The sequence below is a fragment of the Magallana gigas genome, chromosome 5 (genome assembly GCF_963853765.1).
Source record: "Magallana gigas chromosome 5, xbMagGiga1.1, whole genome shotgun sequence".
NCBI lineage: Eukaryota > Metazoa > Mollusca > Bivalvia > Ostreida > Ostreidae > Magallana > Magallana gigas.
In genome coordinates this window covers 51,001,877-51,026,544 of record NC_088857.1, presented here as the reverse complement: position 1 = coordinate 51,026,544, position 24,668 = coordinate 51,001,877, and the positions used below count along the sequence as shown (strand labels likewise).

The following is a 24,668-nucleotide window of genomic DNA, read 5'->3' as shown; positions in this document are numbered from 1 at the left end:
ATGGTACAGTACCAGTAGAGTTTTAAAAAGTCTTTAAATATATCCTATTAAGCAAAATATTTATTAATTAAACAATGTTTTAGAACGAGCAGATATTGCTTAAATCTCAAAAAAATTGTCTCTGAACGTTATACCTTTATACATGTAGTAAATACTGAGCTGAAACAAATTTTAAGGTATAACAATGCTTTTTCGCATCCGAACTTTATTTCACAATCCGACTAAGAACTTCCTCTTATTGCTCGGTCTTTTATGACTTGTTTGCGACCTGTGCTCGTTGACCATGCATATTGCTTTAAAATATTCGTATATTTCGTTTTAATAAAAAATCTAACCATATCCGACTGCATAATGGGTATGGATGGAAGATAAAGAAATCGTAAATATCAGGTAGCTAATTATCCTTTGCATAATTATAATCCAGAAAGAGGTCTTAATAATTCTAGTTTATTACAAAGTTTGATTATCAGCCTTAGATAAGTAAGTTTTGTGACTTTTCAATATTTTTTGAATAATATTGATAATTTACATGACATTTCTTTAAACACCATTGTTAGATTTCCACGAGCCGGTTTACGTACTTACAATTCTGTATAGTGTTAATAGAAAATTATCAAATATTAGACAACTAATTATAATAGATATTGAATCTATAGAATCTTTTGGACAAAAATGAAATCTTTGTAAACTTTTTCATCATCCCTTGTCATGAATATTTAATTGACAAGAAATCATAAAATTAAGATATTATTTCAGGCTGTAAAATCAAAGACTTGAAGTCAAGTCAGCAAAGACACCCGCCTTGATGAAATTTAAAAAAAAATCATTTTTTTTTTACCCTTTTATTTGATAAAGCAGTTTTAACTACTCGATATTGAAAAAAATATATATAAGAAAGACCCTGAATCCGACATTTTAAGTCCACACTACAACTGTTCAGCTTTGAAATATTCGCTCAGACAATCAGAAATACATATTCTTAGTCCTTACACCATCTACTCAATATTTTGCCAATATTAAAATTGTTTACTTAAGGAATGAATTAAATATTTTTTAGTTTTATACGATATAAAATGGTTTGGGGCAGTTTACGCTTTATAAACCGCGAAGCGGTTTATTAAAAAAGGGTAAACTGTTCCAAACCATTTTATATCGTATAAAACTAAAAAATATTTAATTCATTCCTTAATAATTTAATTTATTTGTTATCAATTGTTGATAAAAACGGTCATTTGATCTATAAAATGACATCAAATTGTACAAAATTCAAACGTAACGTCAGGCGGATTGATACGTTTTTGATGTTTGTTTTACTATGACGTAGGCAACATTCTTTATACGATATAAAATAAATTTTTCAACCAATCAGAAAGCGTGTTACAACCAGAAATAAATTATATAACATTCAATGCAAGCTGGGCAGTCTATTCAGTTTTCTAATCGGTAAAGAAATCTAATTTACAAGGAAGCATTGAAAAAATTATTGTTTTCTAAGCAAATATTGTTTAACTTGAAAAAACTCTTTGTCACGCGGGTTCAAACGTTGTATCGGTACGGTGAATGTTGATCCAAAACAAATTAAGGTAAAACAATGCTTTCACGCATCCGATTTTTATTTCATACACAGACTAGGAACTTCCGGCTGGAGATAATGTTCATAATGTATACCTATGCGTGTTAACGTTGAAGTGTCTTGCCTGTATCATTGAGCAGCCTCAAGAAAGGAGATTGACAAGGAATAAACAAAATCCACAAAACATTTATTTAATCTCCCAATATTCCGTGTGCTTTTGATCGTTAGGTTTACTCCCTTCATGCATTATAAAACTTGATATCACAAATATGGTGGGGGATATATATGATTGATAATTCATATTGCACATGGGTAAATTAAGTAAGTAAGTAAATCCTTTGTCATAATGTCACGTGTATCTTTTACGATTGATAAGTAAACAATTGGAACCATTTTAACTAGAGCTTGGACTTTGGATGGTTGTGTCAGACAACAATGTGACGTAGGCCTGTCTATTTCATTGCCATGGCTCTTTGAAACCAACTAGATTTGTCTGGCTTTTGAGCTAAGACTTCGCAATCGATGCATATTTCGCATGAAACCACGTCATTTTTTATTTGATATGATAAGGAATAAATAGCTACACCCTACAGAAAGTTAAAGGCATTGTTAAAATGGTTCTACATAAATCAAACACCCGGCCCATTGAACCTATAAGTCACTGTTAATAGATTTAGAGTTTGAATTGGGTTGTCTTGAGATAAATATGAATTATTTGGAAAATTAACACTTTGATAAAGTTCACTTCTGAGATTGTTATATAGAGTACATTTTAGATGAAAGTTGAATTCGTCCTCTATTTCGCCCAAAAATAGAATTTACACATGCGCTCAATGACAGGTTCCCCCGAAATCGTCCGGTCTCTATCCTCAGCGGCAGTACCCCACACCGGAACTGTGCCATTGATGATCTAACATGTTTAGGAATATTAATTGAAATATAGTTTTGTACGCAAAAATTTTTCCTTTAAATGTTGGTGTGTTCTTAATTTAGGAGTATTTGGATATCATTTGGCTGTATGTCGATAAAATAAGTTATATTACATGGGTGCATATTTTCATAAGCTGTTAGTAAAACTACATCATCTAAAATAGATATCAAACTTCGTTCACCACATAGTGATCGGTCCCACAGAAAAACCTTTTTGGTAATTCGGTCGTCGTCCATTGCCATAAGACGGTTCCAAAGTCGAACCATGTTTGTTTCGTGCCGCTTGAAGTTGTCCATCAACATTCGCATCGAACTGCCATGAGGGGGGTCATTCGATGGACTCCTAGGAAGTGTAGAGTTGCGCGGTCCTGTACCATGTCGATCTTGTGCGATGTTTGGTGTCCCCATACTCCGCTACAATAGTCTTTTATTTGAGTGACTCAGTTGTGAAATAAAATTTTGTATGTGTTAAAACCGATATCCTTTAAAAAATGTATTTTTGAGATAATTGAACCCAAAGCTCGTCCTCCAGATTTAGCCAGGTTTTCCGCGTTGGTTTTAAAATCTCTATTTTCGTCAAAGATGACTCCTAAGTATTTGTAAGAGGGTACATAATCGAGAGCGTTATTTCCTGATTAAAAGATAACCGGGCTTTGTTTCATTTTACGCTTTCTGAAGTGCATGACTCTTGATTTGTTGATGTTTATTTGGAGGTTCCAGTTGTTGCACTATTCTGTCACCAAGTCTAGAATTGTTTTACATATCAGATTCCGTTCCCGCGATGAGCGCAATATCATCTGCGTATAGTATGTAGTAGGCTTATATCCGTTTAGTGTATATGGACTGTAACACTATGTTCGATTTGGATACCCTTGCGCAATGATTTTTATAGCCAAGTCGTTTATAAATAACGCAAATAATGTAGGTGAAAGATTATCTCCTTGTCGGACTCCTGAATTGCAAGGGAACCTCTCTGTCAGGTTGCTTCCTATCCTTACACGTGACTCAGTGTTTTTATATAATGTTTTAATTATGTTATAAAAATTTCCGTCCAGGCCATTTTGTAATTGACAATACTCGAAGAGGTCGTGATCGAACGTGTCAAACGCATTGTGTAAATCAATAAATGTTCCTAGCTGTTTTGTATGACGTTATTTAAAGTAAGAACATGGTCTTCACAAGAACTGGTTTTTTTCTGAATTCAATTTATTCGTCGACAAGAATATCTTTGTCTTCGAGATAGTCCGTTAGTCTGTTTTTCAATATAGAGCTAAACACTTTGGCCACAACGGGTACAATACCAATACCTTTATATTAACAATTTCAGCTGTCTTTGTCTGTGATTGATATACGAATCAATTTTGAAGCCTACAACCAAATAATTGCACAAAAAACTAAGCGACACAAAATAGGCGTGTCTTATAACATACTAGTAACCGAAACACGGTATTGGTTGCGCTGGATTTGACCACGCCCCGACCGAAATTATCACCTCATAATTCTATAAAGAATGATTCCTTATTCCTTAAATAGTTCATTTGGATTCCTAGATCAGAATTTTGGTCTTTTAATACCGGGGATATAGATCTAATTGCTTTCCTCAACATAGTGAAAACAATTCATAAAGAACGTTAATTACTGCGTTATTCTAATGCAACTCGCCTATGCCGCTTGGTTTCCCATTTTTAGCTTATTTAAACCGCAACTTCTTTTACCTTGTCTACGTCAAGTCCGCGTTTCAGGAAAGTGGTGGTGAGGTAGGATATATGGACGTATTCTTTTCTATTTCAACTTTTTGTGCCATCTCATGTACCTTAAAAATTTGTTACTATCGCTGCTTAGTTTAATTATTAACATTATTGGTTAAAATAAAGAGTTGGCGTAAGTTACTTCAAAATATAACTGAACTGTTTCTTAGAAGTCTCATGTATGCCAGTTGAACTTCAGACTTAAATTATATGTTTTCACATACACCTAAAGAACCGGGGCGCACAATATGTTCATGTACTGATGCACAGTTTCAAATGTAAAGATTTTGTATATGTTCATATGCCATTTCAAAGTCAAAGTGGGTACGGGGGATTTGTAAGGCCTTGTTCGCTCTTGTCCTTTTTAGTGGATAAAAAAGTGCACGCTCTAATAGGCAAGCTCAAGTTCAGTTTATTCTGTCAAACCAAATAGTTTTGCATAAGGGAAACATAGATTTATAGAATGCACAAAAATATAAATCGGTAGAAAAATACTTTCATGTACATTGTCATACAGGAAAAAGATATGAGTAAAAAAAATGACATATGATAGAATCAATACTTAAGATCGTGGTATAAATTTACTGATGAAGGATCAAAATAGGAAAACAATTTGGCAGAAAATATATATGCTTTGCATAGGCTGTAAGAATTGGCGATTATTTGATAAACTCATATTCATTTTAAGGTATAGCTCCTATTAAATACTGAACGAACAATTTATATTTACAAAAGTCAATCGCGATTTAATAAATCAAGGGACTGTGATGTTATGTTTTCTGAAGTTATAGCGATGCAAAATCCATTGAGACACACGACATTATACAGTATAGCGATAGGGGTTTTTTTTAGTCCTTTTCTCGCTCGTGAAATTGATTTTTCCACTTGCGAAACTGGTTCCCTTAATCTATAATGTTAAAAAGATGAATAAACATTCCAAATAAAACCAGGAAGCTCGCTCGATTTAATCGACAGACGACGAATCACTCAGTTGGAAAACGAAAGAGGTAGGAACGGGGATTAGGCTTTTATTAACGACATTTTGTATACAAATGACCATATTTGATTAGAACTGATTAGATAATATGTAGACTATATATGTTCTAACAGTTTATGGAAATGATTTCTCTTTTGTTTACATTTTCCCTTAAGTGTTTATAATACGTCTGTTAGTCTAAAAGTAAAGCAAGATGGATGATATCGTTCGAAATACTGTGCTTAATTGGGCCCAGGACCTCCTGATCAGCCATGTCTTGAAGAAATAGAATGTGTTCATAGGTTGATGTATTTTGTTATTATTCCCTGTATCATTGAACGTTATGCTTCGGTACTGCTATATTTCTTCAATCAAACACTGAATAAAAACGTTTTCCCCATAAATGGATTTGTTGACATTCTACCGGTAAATTTCATTATTGATTGAATAAATACATGGAATGCACGGATCCCAAACTTTTTCAGTGGTGGTGGGGGTCAAGAGAAAATTTTGTTGGCGGGGAGGTGTGGGATGGGTAGGGGTGGGTCCTATTTTTATTTCTCATAATTTTTTAGTGTGAATGTTATACCAGTAAATTTAATTTTTTAGGGGAATTGATCCTTCATCCCTAATCTCCCATAGCTCTGGACATGGATAGGTGGTCAATAATAATGAATAAAAAATTATCAAGTCTTAGAAATTAATTTCATTCTTTAAATTTTTTAAAATTATAATATAAAACAGGGACTTGCTTTTCTGTTAAATCAATGAAGTGATAATATGATCTGACACTCCAGATCACCACTCTGTGGTTTACTTCTCTCTGTTCCTGATGACATGATGGTATGAACTGACACTCCAGATCACCACACTGTGGTTTACTTCTATCTGTTCCTGATGACATGATGGTATGAACTGACACTCCAGATCACCACTCTGTGGTTTACTCTCTGTTCCTGATGACATGATGGTATGATCTGACACTCCAGATCACCACACTGTGGCTTAGTTCTCTCTGTTCCTGATGACATGATGGTATGATCTGACACTCCAGATCACCACTCTGTGGTTTACTTCTATCTGTTCCTGATGACATGATGGTATGAACTGACACTCCAGATCACCACTCTGTGGTTTACTCTCTGTTCCTGATGACATGATGGTATGAACTGACACTCCAGATCAACACTCTGTGGTTAACTTATTTCTGTTCCTGATGACATGATGGTATAATCTGACACTCCAGATCACCATACTGTGGTTTACTCTCTTTTACTGATGACATGTTGGTATAATCTGTCTATATGATAGAAGTTTGGTTTGCTACTTTCTGAATGTTTATTTTCATCAGATCAAAGTTCAAACATAGACATAATTTGACCTTTTAGTGTATTATCTGATGCAAATAAATCACCAAGTGATTTTAGTGATATAAATCCATGATAATTTATAAGTATTTGTTAGCATTATATCTGTTTTGAGGACCACAAAAATCATTTATATACCAGGTACTAGTATAGCAATTAATCAACATTTATTTATCCCCAATGGAGGATGCACAGAGGTTCAATTACATAAGTGAAATAAAGCCATTTCCTTCAATTAAAATTCCACTTAAAAGGAATGTACATATTTAAATCACATATTTACATGTACCTAAACCTTTACCAAAGTGATTCATTAACAAGTTTCATTTTAAGTATGAAAGGAATTGTAATTGAAATAAATGCATGAAGATGTCCTCAGATTTTTTTATGTTTACATTTGAGAATTTTATTACTGCTTAGAAACATACAGTTACAGAATTTTGTTTCCTGAATTCCAGTTTGACCATGTAATACTCGGCAATGGCAGAAACAGCTCATGGCTCATCACGCATTAGTGAGGCATTCGCCTTTCTCAAGGAATATCAGCAAGGTACAGTATTTGATGAAACCAAAACTGAAGACTTTCCTAGTGGCAGGGCTCCTAACGGTGTGGTTAATGCCTACAAAGGACTTCCTGGAAACCACCATAGAAACGGTTGTGATGGATGTTTGAAGATGGATGAACATTCTTCTGATCCAAACAGTCAGAAACATGACTTAAAAACAGTAACTAAAAATGATCCCATAAACTGTTTAAAAAATCATTGTAATTCTCCAGACTCAAAGGCCAATGGACATATGAGAAATGATAGAAAGGTTTCCACGAAAGAAGAGATAAAAGTTGAAGAATCGAGTCAAAAATTGAACTCAAGTGGTGCTTCTGACAATTCTTACTCCTTGTTTGATAAGGAAAATTGTTCAGAAGATGGAAAGGTTTTGATGAGGAAAAAGTCCTCAAAAGTGGGCAAGGATGAGACAAAGACGAATCACATGGTGTCTGGTTCTTGTCAAACAGAGGCTGAACCGACAATTGGACGTCCAGTCGAGGTTGTGAGTGATATCTTCCATTTCTTAACAGAGACGGAAGGGGAACTTAATGGCGACGGTCGTGAGAGTGGAATTCCTCGACCGGGAAATGAAGATAAAATTTTCAATAAACTTCTGATTATTGATGAAACTCAAGAGAAACACAAAGAACAGAGTGGTAATTCCAGTGTCGGGCACTTCAATGGCTGTATAACAGACGGCGTGTGTAATACAGACGGTCCAAACGTGGAGTCGGACAGAAACAGTCCTAAACCACAGGGGAATGTGACTGATCACTCTATGGAGAATTCAGAGGATTCCTCAGATGATGACACAGGTAATTAAAATTAATGTAGATTGTGAATATTTCTTGAATTTCACTTTGTTTATGGTATAAAAAATTTTCCTTGGAATTTAAAGAAAATTTTGAAATAATGCATCTAGAACCATGTGATCTTTGGTTCACACATGCAGTAAGCATGAAATTTAGAAGAATCATCATGACATTAACAATAAACTGTAAAATTCCATGCAGTGATTTTATGAAACTTCATTTACAATATCTACATTGGGCTAGGTAATTGTTGCTAAGGACACTATTATATCATAGTATAGTAATTGTTAATGAGATATACAGAATGAATCAAAATTGTTTCTAAGCTGGAAGTGACTTGTGAATCTTTTGTCTTAGATTGACAAACAGACCCCTCCCCACTCTGTCCCTGACCCTCCCTCCCCCTACCACACACATCCACTATGTGTCTGAAAACATTCTGAAGGTAATAAAATTGTACTGTTAAGTTCATATAAGGATGATCATTCTCAGTACTGGGTTAACTCATGGCAACAGGATTATAATTTCAAGGAAGAATGGTCAATATCACCACTTTATTTGAAATGTTTTAGTCTTATTTAGAACATAACCCAGTAATTCAGCCAATCAAATGTCCCAATTTCTCGCTAAGAATGCAGTCTTTGTGATGAAGAATTTTTCTTTTTCTCGCCTATTCTTCATGACGAAGATTTCTCTTTCAACTGTACAATCAGTTGTCATTTAAACATTTATTGCCATTGTCTGGGAAAGAACTATATTTATATTCAAGATCAAATGTTAAGGTCATCATATATTCAGTTTGAAATTTTCATTGACTTAAAACCCTGTAGAATATAGACTATACTATGTAAAGTATAGAAACCAGTCATACAAATGATACACAGGTTGCTTTGAAATGACAAGATGAAGAACCTCATTTAATTCAGAGTTAATGACTATAGGTTGGATGCTTGACAGAAATAAAATATTGAACTCTATAACACAATTTATTCCAATATTCTAGCTATGAGTGCTCTGAAGTTTAACTAATGTTAAGATATGTGCATACCCCAACCAAACAAAGTTTGGGGGGGGGGGGGGTTACTTAGGTATCATCTTGTCCATCTGTCCATCCATCCATCCATCTGTCTGTCAATCTGTCTGTGCAATGGTGTCTGGTCCATATCTTTCTCATGGAGGAACATTTGAAGTTCTTACTTCACACAGATTTCTTATGACCTGAGGGTGTGTCATGATTTTGACCCTAGGCCATTTGGGCAAGTTCAAGGTCACTGGAAGAAAAAGTTCATAATTTGGGTCTGCTCTATACCATTGTTATGGAGAACATTGGAAGTTCTTACTTCACCTAAAGATTACTTATGACCTGAGGGTTTGTTACGATTTGACCCAAGGTCATTTGGGCAGGTTAATTAAAGGTCACTGTAAGAAAAGGTTCATAATTTGTGTACCTGTAATTTGTATGTGCTCTATACCTTTCTTATGGAGATACATTGCAAAGTCTTATTTCACATAATTTAAACATGCATTGCTCAAAAGATGCATAATTCCTGTATAGACTGTATCATGATAAGAGCTAAATTTTTTCACAAAGATTGCTTGTGACCTGTTAATATGTCCCGACTTTGAGCTTTGGTCATTTGTGCAAGTTCAAGGACACTTTAAGAAAAATGGTGCATCCAATACTTTTCAATAGAGAAATACCTGAGTTATATTTTTCTTAGCGGGGGTAATCATTTGTGAGCTTGCTTGCAGTACCTTTTGTTTGATCTGTAGTGCAGTTCAAAATGTTTAATACCAGTACATGTATTGCATGTCAAGATGACAACAACTATTTTATTAGAATAACCTGTGGGTCGACATCCGACACATTAAGGTTACTTTGTATATACCAGTAGCAATATACATTTTACATTGTACATTTATGTGCTCATGAACCTTCCTCTCTGTGCTTATAAAATGATTATTGTATAAAATAAGACTAGTACATTTACTAATATAATGGACTTGATTCAGTTTGTACTGGTCAGGAAGTCTTTTTAATCCTGTCAAACAGTGTGAAATCAGACTAATTGTTGATTTGCCAGTAAACTCCCATAACGACCAGTCATACATAAACTCACTATTCACAATGACTTCCTCGAGGATGTACTTGTTTAGTTATATGAATATAAACATAAACTAGAGCAAAGCTCGTTGCAAAGCAACGAGTGGGTTTTCCGCTAATGTCGAAAGCAACGCTAGTAGTACGTCTAAGAAGCAGAGTTCTTAATCTAGAAACAAAGAAACCTAAGTACAAAATGATAAAAAAAAATCGAGTGATTCTTGGTACAACTTAACATGATCCGAATGTTTTTAAGTACGACTTAACCAAAAACCCTTAACCATTTCAAGAACAACTTAACAAAAAAAGAAAACAATGTGTTTAAGTACGTCTTAACAAATTTGACTTCATTTTAGGTACAAGTTTACTTTACCTTGAACTAACATATTTTTTCTTAACCCAGAATGCAAAATTAAAATTGATGTAAAAAATCAATTTTGTTTAAAACATAATTCTGAGCAACTTTTCCTCTTCACTGCTTTTCAAAAGGTTGACCTTTCGTACTGTGTGCTCGTTGCGTCATTAATTGTCAGATGTAAAGTTTACTTTACTGTACCTCTGTGAATATTTTCTATGTAAAATTACTATGAACCAGACAACATTGAAATGGTGAACATTTCAAAGGGCCCCGCTTATGTTATTTCAGAGAATTCTGCTTTGACCTTGACCTATAACTTGAAATTTTTCCAGCTGGCATAGAACTTTTAATTCAATTTCATTCCCCCTAACATACATGCATTTTTGTTCAATCTGACCAAGATTAAGCATATTTGGAAAATAATCGACTATTTAAAACTAATTTTAAAAAGATCTGCTATGACCTTCACATTGACAGACTTGGTTCAAGGTCACTGCACGCCATTAACCAATAAACTCTGTAAAGGTAAAATATTAGCCAAATAGGGGCTAAAAGGAGAGTATATCTATGCTCTTAAAATATGGATTTTTGTGTGATCTGATATGACCTTGACTCTTCATCTACAAATATCATTCGAGGTCATTGCATATATTTTGAACAAAGGCATCATGTGGGTGAAGTATGAGGCTGAATGGAGCAAAGAGATAGAAGATATACTCCGGACAAGGATTTTTAAAAATATTATTCTGGTATGACCTTCACAGTTTCTTTTCACTGAAAATAGGTTCAAGGTCACTACACACCCTTTCACCCTTTACTCAAAAGCTCTGCTTATGTGAAGTCTGAGCCAAATAGGGGTTAGTAGAAATTATATATGCTCTCAAAAAAGGATTTTTGCATGATCCGATATGATCTTCACCCGTTACCTAGAAATTTCATGCAAGTTCACTGCACATCGTTTAACCATAGAGACACTCTGTGAGTATTAGCCAGATTGGACCAAAGGGAAAAAAGATATGCCCCAGACAAGGATTTTATATATATAATTCTGCTATGACCTTAACCTTATACTAAAAACATGGTTCAAGGTCACTGCACATCCTTCAACCAAAGGAACCCTGTGGATGAGGTATGAGCCAGATTGGGCCAAGGGGAGAGAAGCTATGCTCCTGTCAAGCCATCTCAGATGGACAGACGGACAAATTGATCACTAGAAGGCGCCCGCATAAACATGCCTTTTTATCTAATTTAAAATAGTATCCATGCTATCTGTCCATGGTGAATAGTCATCAAAACCATTCATCAGCAGAATTTGATTTCCCTCCTTTTTAAGGTGGTATGGGACATCTGTCGATATTAATGTGGATTAAAGTACTATATAATTGAAAACTTTTCACCGGTTTAGAATTTTCAAATTTTACAATATTTAACCAAAAAATAGCTTTTAAAAATATTTGAAAAGGTAAAAATTGTAAAAACCCCAGCGGGATTCGAACTCATGACTAACAGGTTCCTAGTAAACCCTCTAACCCACTGTGCTAAGGAGTTAGGTGACCATTTTTGAAAAGAAACTACATGTACTTATATAATTACACTTTATTTTATTGTTTATTTCGATAAACAATACGTCACAACATGGAAGTGTCCCATATCACCTTAAACTCGGAACACCTCTGACCTAATAAGATCGCCGCATTAAATACAAAGTTTGATTTAACTCTACTTTGTTTATCATCAAGAAATTCTGCATCCCTGACAAATAAAGTTTTCTGTATAATGAAATACCAATTAACTGACTATTCGGACAATAGCAAGTTTATTGTCCCATTCCACAGCAACTATTTCCCTTGGCTTTGCCTCATTAAATAGTTGCTGTCTTGGGGGACAATAAACTTGCTATTGTCCTCATACCCAGTAAATACTAAATAGGCATATAATATCCCATCCACCAACATTTCATGTTATATAACCTCCCGTTTGTAACCTTCAATTTCACTGTAAAGTCAACATATCTGTCATAGCCGCAAGTTTCACAATTTATTTCTGCTTCTCATGTACTTAAAATTAGGGGCCTTAATATTGCTTACCAATTCCAACAAGAGATATCCCTCTAACTATTGGTAATCATTAAAATTCATTTCATGAATCTACGCAACAATGATAAACCTTCAAGTACAGTCACTCTCAATTTTACAAAAATATTGACGGTACTTTATCCAAAACTGTTCCTTGTATCTTTAACTAAGTACACTAACATTTTTATGAAAAGACAGTTTGTCTTAGAATAAGAAAGCTAATGCAATTCTGAGAAAAAGAATACCACATATTGCCAATTCCATTGAGGTTTAATAAAAATATGGCCATTTAAGTGAACCCACCATTTCCAATTTCCTTTAGTAAACACAGATTTACAGGGTTCTCCATAGTAAAACATATTTACCTGACCTTTTACAGGTCAACTTTTGTTCAACCACCTTTAAAAAGAAACCTTATTCAATACAACATATGCCTACATGATATAATCATGATAAAAGCTTCACATCACTTAGAAATACCCTTACATGTATACCCCCCACCCCCCCCAATCTTTTGATTTTCATAAAAAGTCATGGTTTGAAATGTTTTACCTAATTTTATGAAACGTGTGGCAATTTCCTTGAGTCATTTCTCACACATATTTGAAAACAATCATCAATGATTCTAAAATTGGATCTTTATTTGTTTATTGTATGATTTGTACCATTTTAATTAACAAATAGACAGCTGTCCTGCTTGTGATTTCTTGTTTTCATGAAAAAAGTAAGCTAACAATCATATTTAGTGAATATCTAATCTATTCTGATTTCTAGTCTTCTTCTAACCATGCTAAAACAGTAAGTTACAACCTACAAGTTAGACATCTGCCTTAAATTAGAATTAAATTCAAACACACCCAGGTAGCTGGAGACAGAGTTGATTTCAATGAAAAATGTTCAAATTTGACATGTTTTTCTACTTTTTTATGCATATATACCTTAGAAAGGTAGAAATAGGTTGTTTCTTGTTCATTTCAAAAGTAATTATCATAGCAGATGTTATTTCAAAGTCAAATGTACATTTACATATCCTACATGTAATCTTAATGCAGACAATTAAATGGGGGGGGGGGGTCAATTATGTAAACACATCTAAATATCTTTATGAAATAAAAAATAAAGGAAACATAATTGTATACTTTTATTGAAAAAAAATTTTTCACAGCAATTTTGAATTTCTTTAAACAGCCTTAATTTTGTTTTCATAATTTCTTATCAAACACAAACCACAACATGGCATGATGCTTTCTTCAAGTTCCATTATTGTTCATGCATTATCGGATTTAATTTGAATTACCGGTAAATAGTCTGTAGAACACAAGGAATATGCATGTGGATAGAGGTGACAGGTTAATCTCAGGAGCTGACCCACAAGAATCAACAGGTACCGGTAAAAGCCATGTGGTAACAAGAGTCTGTTTTGAGCTGAAATAAATAAAAAAAATTATTAGCTGTGTTTACATACATGTACTAGTAATAGCTGTGTTTACATTAACATATGCATAGTATTTCTGTAAAAAATACACTGACCATGCAGTGTAATAAGTATGACATATCCCAATACATGACATAACATCTAGGCAGTGCAAGATCAAAAATTTGCATATCAAGTCATAATATAATATTAAAAATTTTTCATAGGTATAAACACTTATCAAATTGAGAAAGAGAGAGAGTTTGAGAGAGAGAGAGAGAGAGAGTTTATTACCGTACTTGTAGTGCAACAGTCAATATTTCAATTCGTAAATTACAAACGAATATTACCCACCGAACAGCGTCAAAGTACATGTACTGGTATTAGCTTCTGGTATACCATTTTTTATCAATTCTACTGTGTTTTTATACCCGCACTTTCTAAAGAAAGTTCGGGTATATTGTTGTTACCCTGTTCCGTCCGTCCGTCCGTCTGTCACGTTTTACTTTCTCAAACTGCTCTTACATCTTATAAACCAGCAAACTGAACTCTTGGAGTTTGATTTGGGGTATCATGTTGTTTTGTAAAAAGGTTTCAAAAATTCTCTGTTAGTCCTGGGGATCAAATAATTGGTAAAAAATGACGTTTTTTCACAAAAAACCTTCTTCCTCGAACTCCTCCTACATTTTCAAAAGTAGACAAATCATCTTTTGGAATATGTTTTAGGGTATCCTATAGATGCGCAATAAGGTTTCGGAATTTTCAATTTTGTCCTGGGGGTCATTTAATGGCTAAAAAATGACGTTTTTTTACAAAAAAACTGGTTTAAAAAACGTCATTTTTTTTAAGCAGTAGCCAAATGATCTTCTAGAATATGATTGGGGGTGTCATATTGAGGCATGATCAGGTTCCAGAATTTTTTTTTTAATTAAGGGGATCAGTGGGCAACAAAAAATGACGTTTTTTGGCAAAAAAAATATGGTTCCCAGAACTCCTCTTACAACTTTTGGAGTAGCTACGTCATCTCTTGGGATATAATTGGGGCTGTCCTATATATGTGCAATAAGGTTTTAAAAATTTAAATTTCATCCTGGGAGTCAAAAAGTAGCAGAAAATTGACGTTTATCACTAAAAAAACAAACATTGATCCAAGAGCTCCTCTTATGATTTAATGGATAGACAATCATATCTTGGGATATGATAGGGACTGTTCTATAGATGTGCAGTAAGGTTTTCAAAATTTAAATTTCATCCAGGGAGTCAAAATGTAGCAGAAAATTGACGTTTATCACTTAAAAAAAAACATAGATCCTAGAACTCCTTTTATGATTTAATGGATAGACACATCATATCTCGGGATATGAAAGGAACTGTTCCATAGATGTGCATTACGGTTTTGAAAAATTAAATTTAACCCTGAGGCGCATTACCTACCGGTACATACCTTTTGATGCCCTTTAAGGATCAAGAATATATATGGTTAAGGGGTGGGGATCTCAACCGTTTTCGAGATATTCGTGCACTTCCTGTTCAAGGGGGGTCATGACCACCCCCGGGGCCCATGACCTACATACCGTTTGATGCCCCTTGACACAAGGAACAAGAATATATATGGTTTAAGGGTGGGGATCTCAACTGTTTTGAAGATATTAAGGGACTTGCTGTTTGAGGGCGTCAGGACCACCCACAGGGCCCATGACCTACATAACATTTGATGCCCCTTGACATCAGAAACATGAATATATATGGTTTAGGGGTCATGATTATAACAGTTTCTGAGATGTATGGTAATTTCAAATTCCTGGGGGGTGGGGATGACCCCAGGGGTCAGATCTAATAAACCCTATATATTGCCAGTAACAGCCAATATATGATTATGAAAACCCTATATTATTATCTTTGTTTGTCCGTTTTCAAGTTACCATTTACAATAGAGTCTATGATTCTTCCTACAAGGTTCATGCAATGTTAGACCCCACACCCTTTTGACACCACCCTCCCCCCCCCCCCCCCTCCCCCGAAAAGTGGTTGTCTAACCCAAAATGAGAAAAATCAAACCAGGGTGCACAACTAGATTTGCAGGCCTATCATATCCTAGAGTTTTGTACAATTCTGAGAAACAAGTTCAGAGCGGGAAAGAAGAAAAAGAAGATGAAGAATATATACATGTATTAAGAACCGTACAAAAACAATAAGTCTCCAAACTTCATTCAGGAGACTTAATAACTAATAAAGATTAAATAGAGATAGGATCATCAAACATCAATAATTTAAAGATAATTGACAATTTCTGATTCTAAGGGGGTCAGGATGACCCCTTAGGGTCATGACTTACATGACATAATGATCTGATGCGCCTGCATGACCTAAGGAGGAATAATATCTTTGGATTAAGGTGGGGATCTCAATGGTTTTTATGATATTTGATAATTTCAGGAAGAGCACTTGGGATCATGACCTACATACCATCTTAAATGCCTTGAACAAAGAAACAATAATATAATATGTACATGATATATGATTCAATTTAAGAACCCAGATATAGATCAATCATCTGTTTTGTAATACTTCCTATGTATATATACATGTACATGTATTAGTTTGTGTTTTGTTCTATACTATTCATGTTCATGACTGTAGTATGGCTTAGTCTTATTTTAAATTACATTAAAAAATTGTCAAATATATAACTTGGAACCCCCACTCCCAAACAAACTCAAATATAAACTGTTCTCTCCCCCCCCCCCTTCCTTGTCGAATAATCTATTAAAATCAAAATATAATTTGGGTGTCTAAAAACTTTTATAAACTGGTAAAAAATGTTATTCTTAAAAAAAGGGGGGGGGATGGGGGGGGGGGGGGGGTTTAAAGACAACACCTGGGGGTCATTAATGTACTTTACACCAGTTGATGCATCATAATGACTTTAGAAGATATTTTGTATTTTCCTGTTTCGTGGGGTCAGAACAGTCCCATAAGGTCATGACCTACATTGTATTTGATGCATTATAATACATTAAGAAAGAAATTCTCCTTCTTTCCTATTATTACTCATATAAAAAATATAAGTGTCTACACTTACTTACATATGTAATACACAAATTTAATAAGAAATTGTTTATACAGGGTCAATATGGGGTCAACTCAACAGTGCATGCAGTCTGACAAATGAAAAAAATAACTAAAATGACAGAAACTTTACAAATGCGATAGGATAGGTAACGATGATAAGCTTATTTAAATATTAAAAGATGATGATACAGTATGCTGCCAAAGGGAGATTACATTTAGAAAGTGAAAGTAGAACTTATATACATGTGTATGTATGCTGGCAGGAATCCCATGCTGGCATCTTATTATATTGTGCTACTGCTACTACATGTATTATGCTTACCTAAATTGGTCAACATCATAATGATAATCCAATTAAAACACAATGATGAATTCCTTTGGCTGATCTTAACTACCGTAATCCTTTTCTGCATACGGAAAACACAGACAATGAGACATGTATGTATGGGTGTTGCTAAAACGCGGAACGGAAAACGGAACGGAATGGAAAATATCATCACGTTTATCGCTTAAAAAGGATATAGACTGGCCAGAAACGATTTACTTTGTATCTTTTATTTATATCTAATGAATGATTATCAACATGTTGCTATCTTATTAATATTCATATGAATGTCTATCAATTATAGCATTGTATTCATTCGGCTTTAGTTGAGTACGAAACGGAAAAATCAAATGTATACGAATTGTGAAACATTAACATGATTAAACGAGCAAATTAGCTATAACCTTTTACTTATTTCTCTTATATGGTATTGCTGGCATATTAGCGTAACGTACGCAGTTAGTGAAAGCGTTTTATGCGTGTTTTGAGTATTTTTATATTATTTTCAAATATGATGTACATGTATATACTTACATCAAAATTGAATTTTCGGTGTTCTAGACGATCTTTTATCATACAGACGATACAGTATCATTGAGATGGAAGAAAAAAACTGTAGGACTGACGACATTAAAAAATTAAAATACAGTAAACATTAAAATACCCGGTAATTTGTGAAACTAGTAATTTGTGAAACTAGTATTTTTAGCAATGCAATTTTGTTTACGTTTGCATTACAAAGCATGCAGTTGTTTATTCCAGCAGCTATATATACATATGATCCGAATAGAGAGCTCTAGACGTTGCCTGGTTTGATTTTCCGATTATATATTGGGACTATAGTCTGTCGATCCCAAAATATTCATGCAGCACATTTGGACGATTTATAATGGAAAATGTTGACATCTTTTCTCCATTTGGAAGTCACTCAGAAGACCTTGCACAATTTTTCAACACTATCATCCGGGTCTGTTAAAATGCAAAACCCCGTAGACTTCTTTATTTTTAGCTGTGTATTTACACCAGCTGATAAGCTAGAGAGGACGTTTTAAAGAAAGAATAATGAGAATGTTTAATGCTTCTAAAAGAGAATCGCTTGAACCCTGAGGTATATATAAATATACAGCAAAAAGTGAATCGAGGATATTTTGGGACAGAATATAGTGGTCAATGCATGTACTGTTAATTTTGAGGAAATAAATATTCTTGAATAAATAATCTAATATTGCTAATCTTTCAAAAAAAATTAAAAAGGTACATAAAGTATATCGTTTTAGCATACTTAACAAATCTATGAGGTAAATAACATTAGATAAGATTTTCCGTTTTCCTTCCGTTCCGTTTTCCGTTCCGCGTTTTAGCAACACCCATGTATGTATACACGTGAACCCATCTGGGTAAAACTAGTACCCGCTAATGAGACATGCAAACCTGTGTTGTGTACGTAACTTCAGACAAAGATCAGTCATTTGTAACATGCATGTATTTTTATGACCTATTCTTCAAATCCACTTGCACTATTTTATTAGGTAAATAACAGCTTTAAGGTGGTGCAGGACACCTGCATATTGTGATGTACATGTATACTTCCTATTGAGATAAACAATAAAGTATGTTGAATATTGATTAAATATTTACCCCCCAAATAATGTTACCTAACATTGAAGCGCAATGGGTTAGAGCGTTTACATGTCTGTAAGAGCATTGGGGTCCAAGGTGTATTTTTGGTAATTTACGAATTTTCATGGGGAGGGGGGGGTCTGGACCCCTCACTCCCACCCCTTCTCTAAATCTGTGCACACGATGATGTTCCTGTAGGCACACAGAAGCAAATCTAAAACCGGCAACCGCCACGGGGAGGGGGCATAATTTAATTTTTAATTTTGTTTGTAATAATTATATAGACCATTATACTTCCTATGACATAAAATGTTAAGATTATTGATTAACTGAAAATTCACTGCAAACAGGTCTACCCCAAATTGCACATAAAGTGCTGCTCATGTCACGATGTGTATTATCATATGGGCAGGGATCTCATCCTTCAGTTATGAAAATTATAATTTTTAAATGTATTACCGGAGTTTGCATGTAGCCTTCATTTTTAATTAAACTGGTACAAAACAGTGTTATTTAGGGGCAAACACATGGTGTGGGTATTACTGTCTAATGACAGCATCTAGTTTTTTTTTGCAAATAAATTTAGCGAGGGTTTTTGTTTATTTTCTTATAAATTACATGTTTTAAAAACAATACTACGTGTAATAAGCATAAAACATGTAAGAGTAAACTTAATGAAGAATTTTTAATAGATTATTTTTCAAAGAATGTGGTACATTACATGTATGTCAATCTTTATAAAACTAGCGTATATTTCGTGCCCATAAATTGCAAGTTTTTTGTAAATATCATTTACTTGCACGATAGGTATATATGGTCTAACCAAAATTTTCTTCATAAAGCTACAGCTGTATGTACCACATATATGTTTTGTCACAAGTATACATTTTTAAAAAAAATACCCAAATTCCAACAGTTTAAATAAACTCAACTCATTCTCTGATAAGTTCATTGTGTTTTGTGCGTGCATATCTTATTTGTCTGCTGCAACAGCAGCCAATCAGCGGTAAGCTGAATCCACAAAAAGTTTGTGTTTTAGGAGCGGGTAAATTGTTTATGCGACACTGTCAAGAAAACCACACCAAATAATAACAAGAAACATAAATATTCACTTAAATGTATTCTGTTGTAAAGTAAAGGTTTTTAACACTTATTGCATCTTGCAAAACATGTGATGACCTTAATCATCTGTCATATATCTGATATACATGTATATGTAAAAGATGGGAGAAATAACGACGGAACAAAGTAGGATTCGAACCTGGCCCTCTGAATCTCTAGTCAAGTGCTCTACCAACTGAGCTACATGTATCTGGCACCGGTATTCAAACCAGTCTGACCGTCACATTCCTCCCCCTTAAATGATCTTCACCCTCGAAGATCATCCCTGGCAGGATCGAGTTAACCTGTTAGTTCCAGGGGTTGGTCACAACACCAATATTGTAACAGGATGGGAGAAATAATGAAGGACCAAACCGGGATTTGAACCTGGGCCCCCTGAATCTCTAGTCAGGTGCTCTACCAACTGAGCTATCTGGCACTGGTATTCAAACCGGTCTGATTGTCACATATATAAAGAATTATTTTAAACAATGTTGTTCAATAAAAAATAACACTCGCAACCTTCAGTTTTTGTCTGTAATTAATCAATATTGGCGTGCGATCAGTTCTCGCCGAGTACCATTTCTCACCAGTGCATTGTTACGTCATTTTATCAACACATAAAATTATATACGAAAATATGATGTAACAGTGCACCAGCGAGAAATGGTCCTCGGCGAGAACTGCTCGCACGCCAGTACTGCCAGTAGTCAGATTAAAAAAAGAGAATAAAAAATTACATTTAAAACATTAACAAGGACAATTTAAGTACACATCATAACTGCTAAACAAGAAAAATTATGTGAACTGGTAGAATGGTAGGCATAGTTCTAACTTGTAACCTACATGTACAAGTACATGTACCGGGTACCCGTTGGTCTGCTAAACCTCTTTAATGATACAATGATCGGCATCATAAAGATATTAAACTCATGTTTTAACTCTGAAGTCTGAAGTATACAATTTTATTTACTTGAAGTTATGTCTACAGGGTATTCATGACTACATTTGGAGTCTTCTGCACAAGAATATATGATATGTTTCTAATTAGACCCTGCTTTGAATTTTGAGTTGAAAATTCACAATCTGTTATTTTTTTAAATAGATAAATTCAGTTACCCTTTCCAGTCCCCCATGAACCTCGAGCGAGTCTAAACATCCATGAAACATGTAAAAATTACACGTTAGTAAACAAACACCCACACCATAACAAAAACATCTAACAGTGTGCACGTACTTACATGTACATCTATACTAAATTTTAACCAGTTAACAAGAAACTTTAAAAGGAGTAAAAGCCTCACCTTGTTCAGTAACATCCACATAAATCACACACTTTAATGTCCATCTTTTCTCCTTTATTACTCGTAGCTTATCAACGGCTGATCGTCGACAGAAGTGTGGCTGTCAGAATTTCCTCGTAAACGATTCACACGAGAACATATCCCTCCTTATACAAATATGTAGTATTGTTCCCTGTGCATGTTCATATGTTTCACAGTAACTTGAAAATGCATGTGTACACCGAAAGAATACACAACTTCTCTTCTGCATTACGGCTCTCTCTTTTCTACAATGCCGTTCGTTACTGTTTACATTCGGCGCGCGCGCGGGGGTTACAAACAGGGGCGCCCCGACAAATAGTTGCACATAGAACGTTTAAATAATCATGTGTATTCATTGAATTCATAAATGATATAGATGAAAAAAATGAAATTGAATCACAACAATTTATCTAAGACGCAACACAACGTAATGCAGTAAATTCCTGGGCCTTAATGTGGCATTTGTGTGTCTATGTAGACATATTAACTCGTTCATGTACGATTCTCACATATTTGTTTTATGAAATTTGAAAAAAAATATAGCACAGAACTTGTTTAATTTGATACCAAATGACATTATTTAATATATTAACAATAACTGAATTAATTTTTTTTCATAAATTGATAACGATTTTTGCTATCAGAAAAATACGTGTATGAGCTGCTGGCCCCTTATTATAGGGGCCAGCCCTTTTTTCTTAATTTTAAATGAAAGCTCTCGTTATTTTAAACAACTTTTGTTCTATATGTATTAACAAAACATTTTTAGTTTAAAGGTTATAATACAAAAAGCAACAAAATTTCAGCCCCGAAAAAATCTTAAACTTTGGCGACAAATAGCTCAAAAACTAACAAAGAAATTACCAAAATTTTCATGCCAGCAAAACTATAAAATGTTACCGACAATTTCGCCAAATTTCATGCATCTATCATCTGTAGTTCCCGAGATCAACTCTGGACAAAAGACCCCCCAAATTTCAATTAAAGGGCAATAACTCATAACCGGAAGTGAATTTTAAAAATTTAAAAAAAACGTCTAGAGATATTATTATCATCTACATACCCTGAAAGTTTCATAGCAATCAGACAAAAAATGTTCGAGAAATCTCGTGCACAAAATTTGCGGGAAAAAAAAAAAAATAATAATAAGAAACAGTAGAATAACAGAAGGGTTTTCCGTTGAAAAACGGAAAACCCTAATAAACGTAACACATCTTTGACAAAATTATATATGTTGGAAAGAAAGAAAATGGTGGTTGGTTTCTTGATGCATGTCAAGGACTTTAAGATTTGGCTCTGGTGTTAAGCATGGCTGCTTCTTTGTTAAAAATCAAAATTATGTAAATTGTTTCATGCATAATGTATGAGTTTGTTGTCTTTTGGAAACATCAATGAATGATTACAAAAGCCAACACTGCACAAAGATAACTGTTAAGTTGGAATAAAAAGCTGACTGTTTGATGGCCTTTGTTTTAACTTACCTTTAAATTTCATGTCTCCCTGCATGTGTATTGATTTCATTAAGCAATGGTGCATGAATATCTAAGAAAATTATTACATCCATTCATGAACTAATCCCTTATATTCAATCAAATGGAAGATCCACGAAATAAACTCTTCTTCTGGTATTTATTATTTATGCAATAATTAAACATTTTTTTCATGAACTGCTCTGCTATTGTATGATGAATTACGAACCTACCAAAGCCATGATCCTTGAAAAATAATTTTATACCTAGAAATGTAGATTTTCCTTTTCTTTAAAATTTAAATGTTTTATGGGAGCAATTGCAGTTATAGAAATATAAATGCTACTAGTTATTATTAGGAAAATAAAGTGAAAGTCAAACTTCTACACATAACATTAGCTGTATCATCATGATGAAATGTTCTTGCAGATGTGCTGTATAATCAAAGTGGAAAAGGGTTTACTAAGCATGTGACATTTGTGGCTTAAATCATATTGTTGTGAAAATTGCGTACTGAGTGCACTACCTTATACATGTAGTTTGTAAGTGTGAGATCTTTCCTTCTTCATCAGAATTATTTTTCAGAAGGCTACAAATCTGAAAGGAGTGTATTTCTTAGAATTCTTAATATGCTGCAAAGTTGTGTGTATACCAGTTACAATAACTAACACTTTGTTGGAAAAACCATTACAACCTAAATTTTGTGAATGCACATAATGATGTTACACCTTAAATGTTCAATGGCATTATTGCCCACTAGTGCCTAGGTTTGCTGTGAGTGTCTGCCTCTCATGTACTTAGGGAGGAATCTCAATATCCATCAGACACTTTGCCTATTGTGAGGGTCCAAGGAAGTTTTATGAATAAAATGATTAGTAAAGTGAGAGAGAGAGAGAGAGAGAGAGAGAGAGATGTAGGTATCCAATGCTAACAATGATTTATATATTCAGTTAAACTTTATTATCTCGAACTAGATGGTACTGTTTAAAAACTTTGAGATATCTAAAATCATTTGGACATATCCATTGTATTCAAGATATCACTGTTTGAGACATTGAAGTTCAACCGTACTTTACTGAAGATTCATTACTTTTGACTATTCCACATTGTATCAAATTGTGAGAATTTAAAATTGTGAGTCCTAAACTTTGGTTTTAATGTCAAATAGTTAAAAACAAAAGCATTTTATAATTAAGAACCAGGGAGAGAGGGAAGGGCCAGGGAGAGAAAAAGAAGGAGTGGGACAAAATGATTTTTTATTAATTGTAATTGATCTATGAATGTTGAAATCAAAACCCAAAACAAATACTGAAGGAATGTATTTAATGACATTATATGATGCTTTATCCATCACATATAACAGTTTTTAGTAAAGCACAATTTAACTGTTCCAACCTAGTTTATACTCATATAAATTTGGTAGCTATCAAGTCCAATCTTTATTAAAAAAATTTCTATCAATAAGTACAGAAATTAAGATCAGTTTGGCATTTTAATAACAAATATTGTTGAATCAATAGCTTTGTCATGTTTATGCAGAATGATAATGCAAGTCATCATGATGTAGGGTAAAAGTCTATGCATCTATAAATAATTTTTTAGACAATCGAAAAGCATTGAAAACAGAACTTAAAGTTTTAAATTATTCAAATCACATCATTTAGTGACTTATGAAGCAAAAATATTTTCCTCCAATCCCTGCAAAGTGATATGATATTTATCAATCGAGGTACAAGCCTCCAATTATTGCAGTGAATATTTCTGAGCAGTTTATAAGGAAATTCACCAATATAATTAGTTCAACACTTATGATCTTCTCTAGTTCAATTTCCTTTTTAATTAGATAGGATATAA

The 24,668-nt window shown here is 33.9% G+C and overlaps 1 protein-coding gene across 2 annotated transcripts in view; it reads left to right on the top strand.

Moving 5' to 3' along the window:
• Positions 1-5,107: 5,107 nt before the first annotated feature.
• The window catches only part of LOC105347367 (uncharacterized), a 28,889-nt gene continuing 9,328 nt past the window's right edge, over positions 5,108-24,668 (top strand). The window contains exons 1-2 of one of the 2 annotated variants that reach the window (XM_011456416.4): positions 5,108-5,258; positions 7,053-7,957. In XM_011456416.4, coding sequence (XP_011454718.3) covers positions 7,075-7,957 — 883 coding nt within the window. In that variant the 5' untranslated portion in view covers positions 5,108-5,258; positions 7,053-7,074. Of the gene's footprint in view, positions 5,259-5,425; positions 5,530-7,052; positions 7,958-24,668 lie in introns of those variants that run through there. The other variant, XM_066086248.1, reaches the window with a different exon arrangement.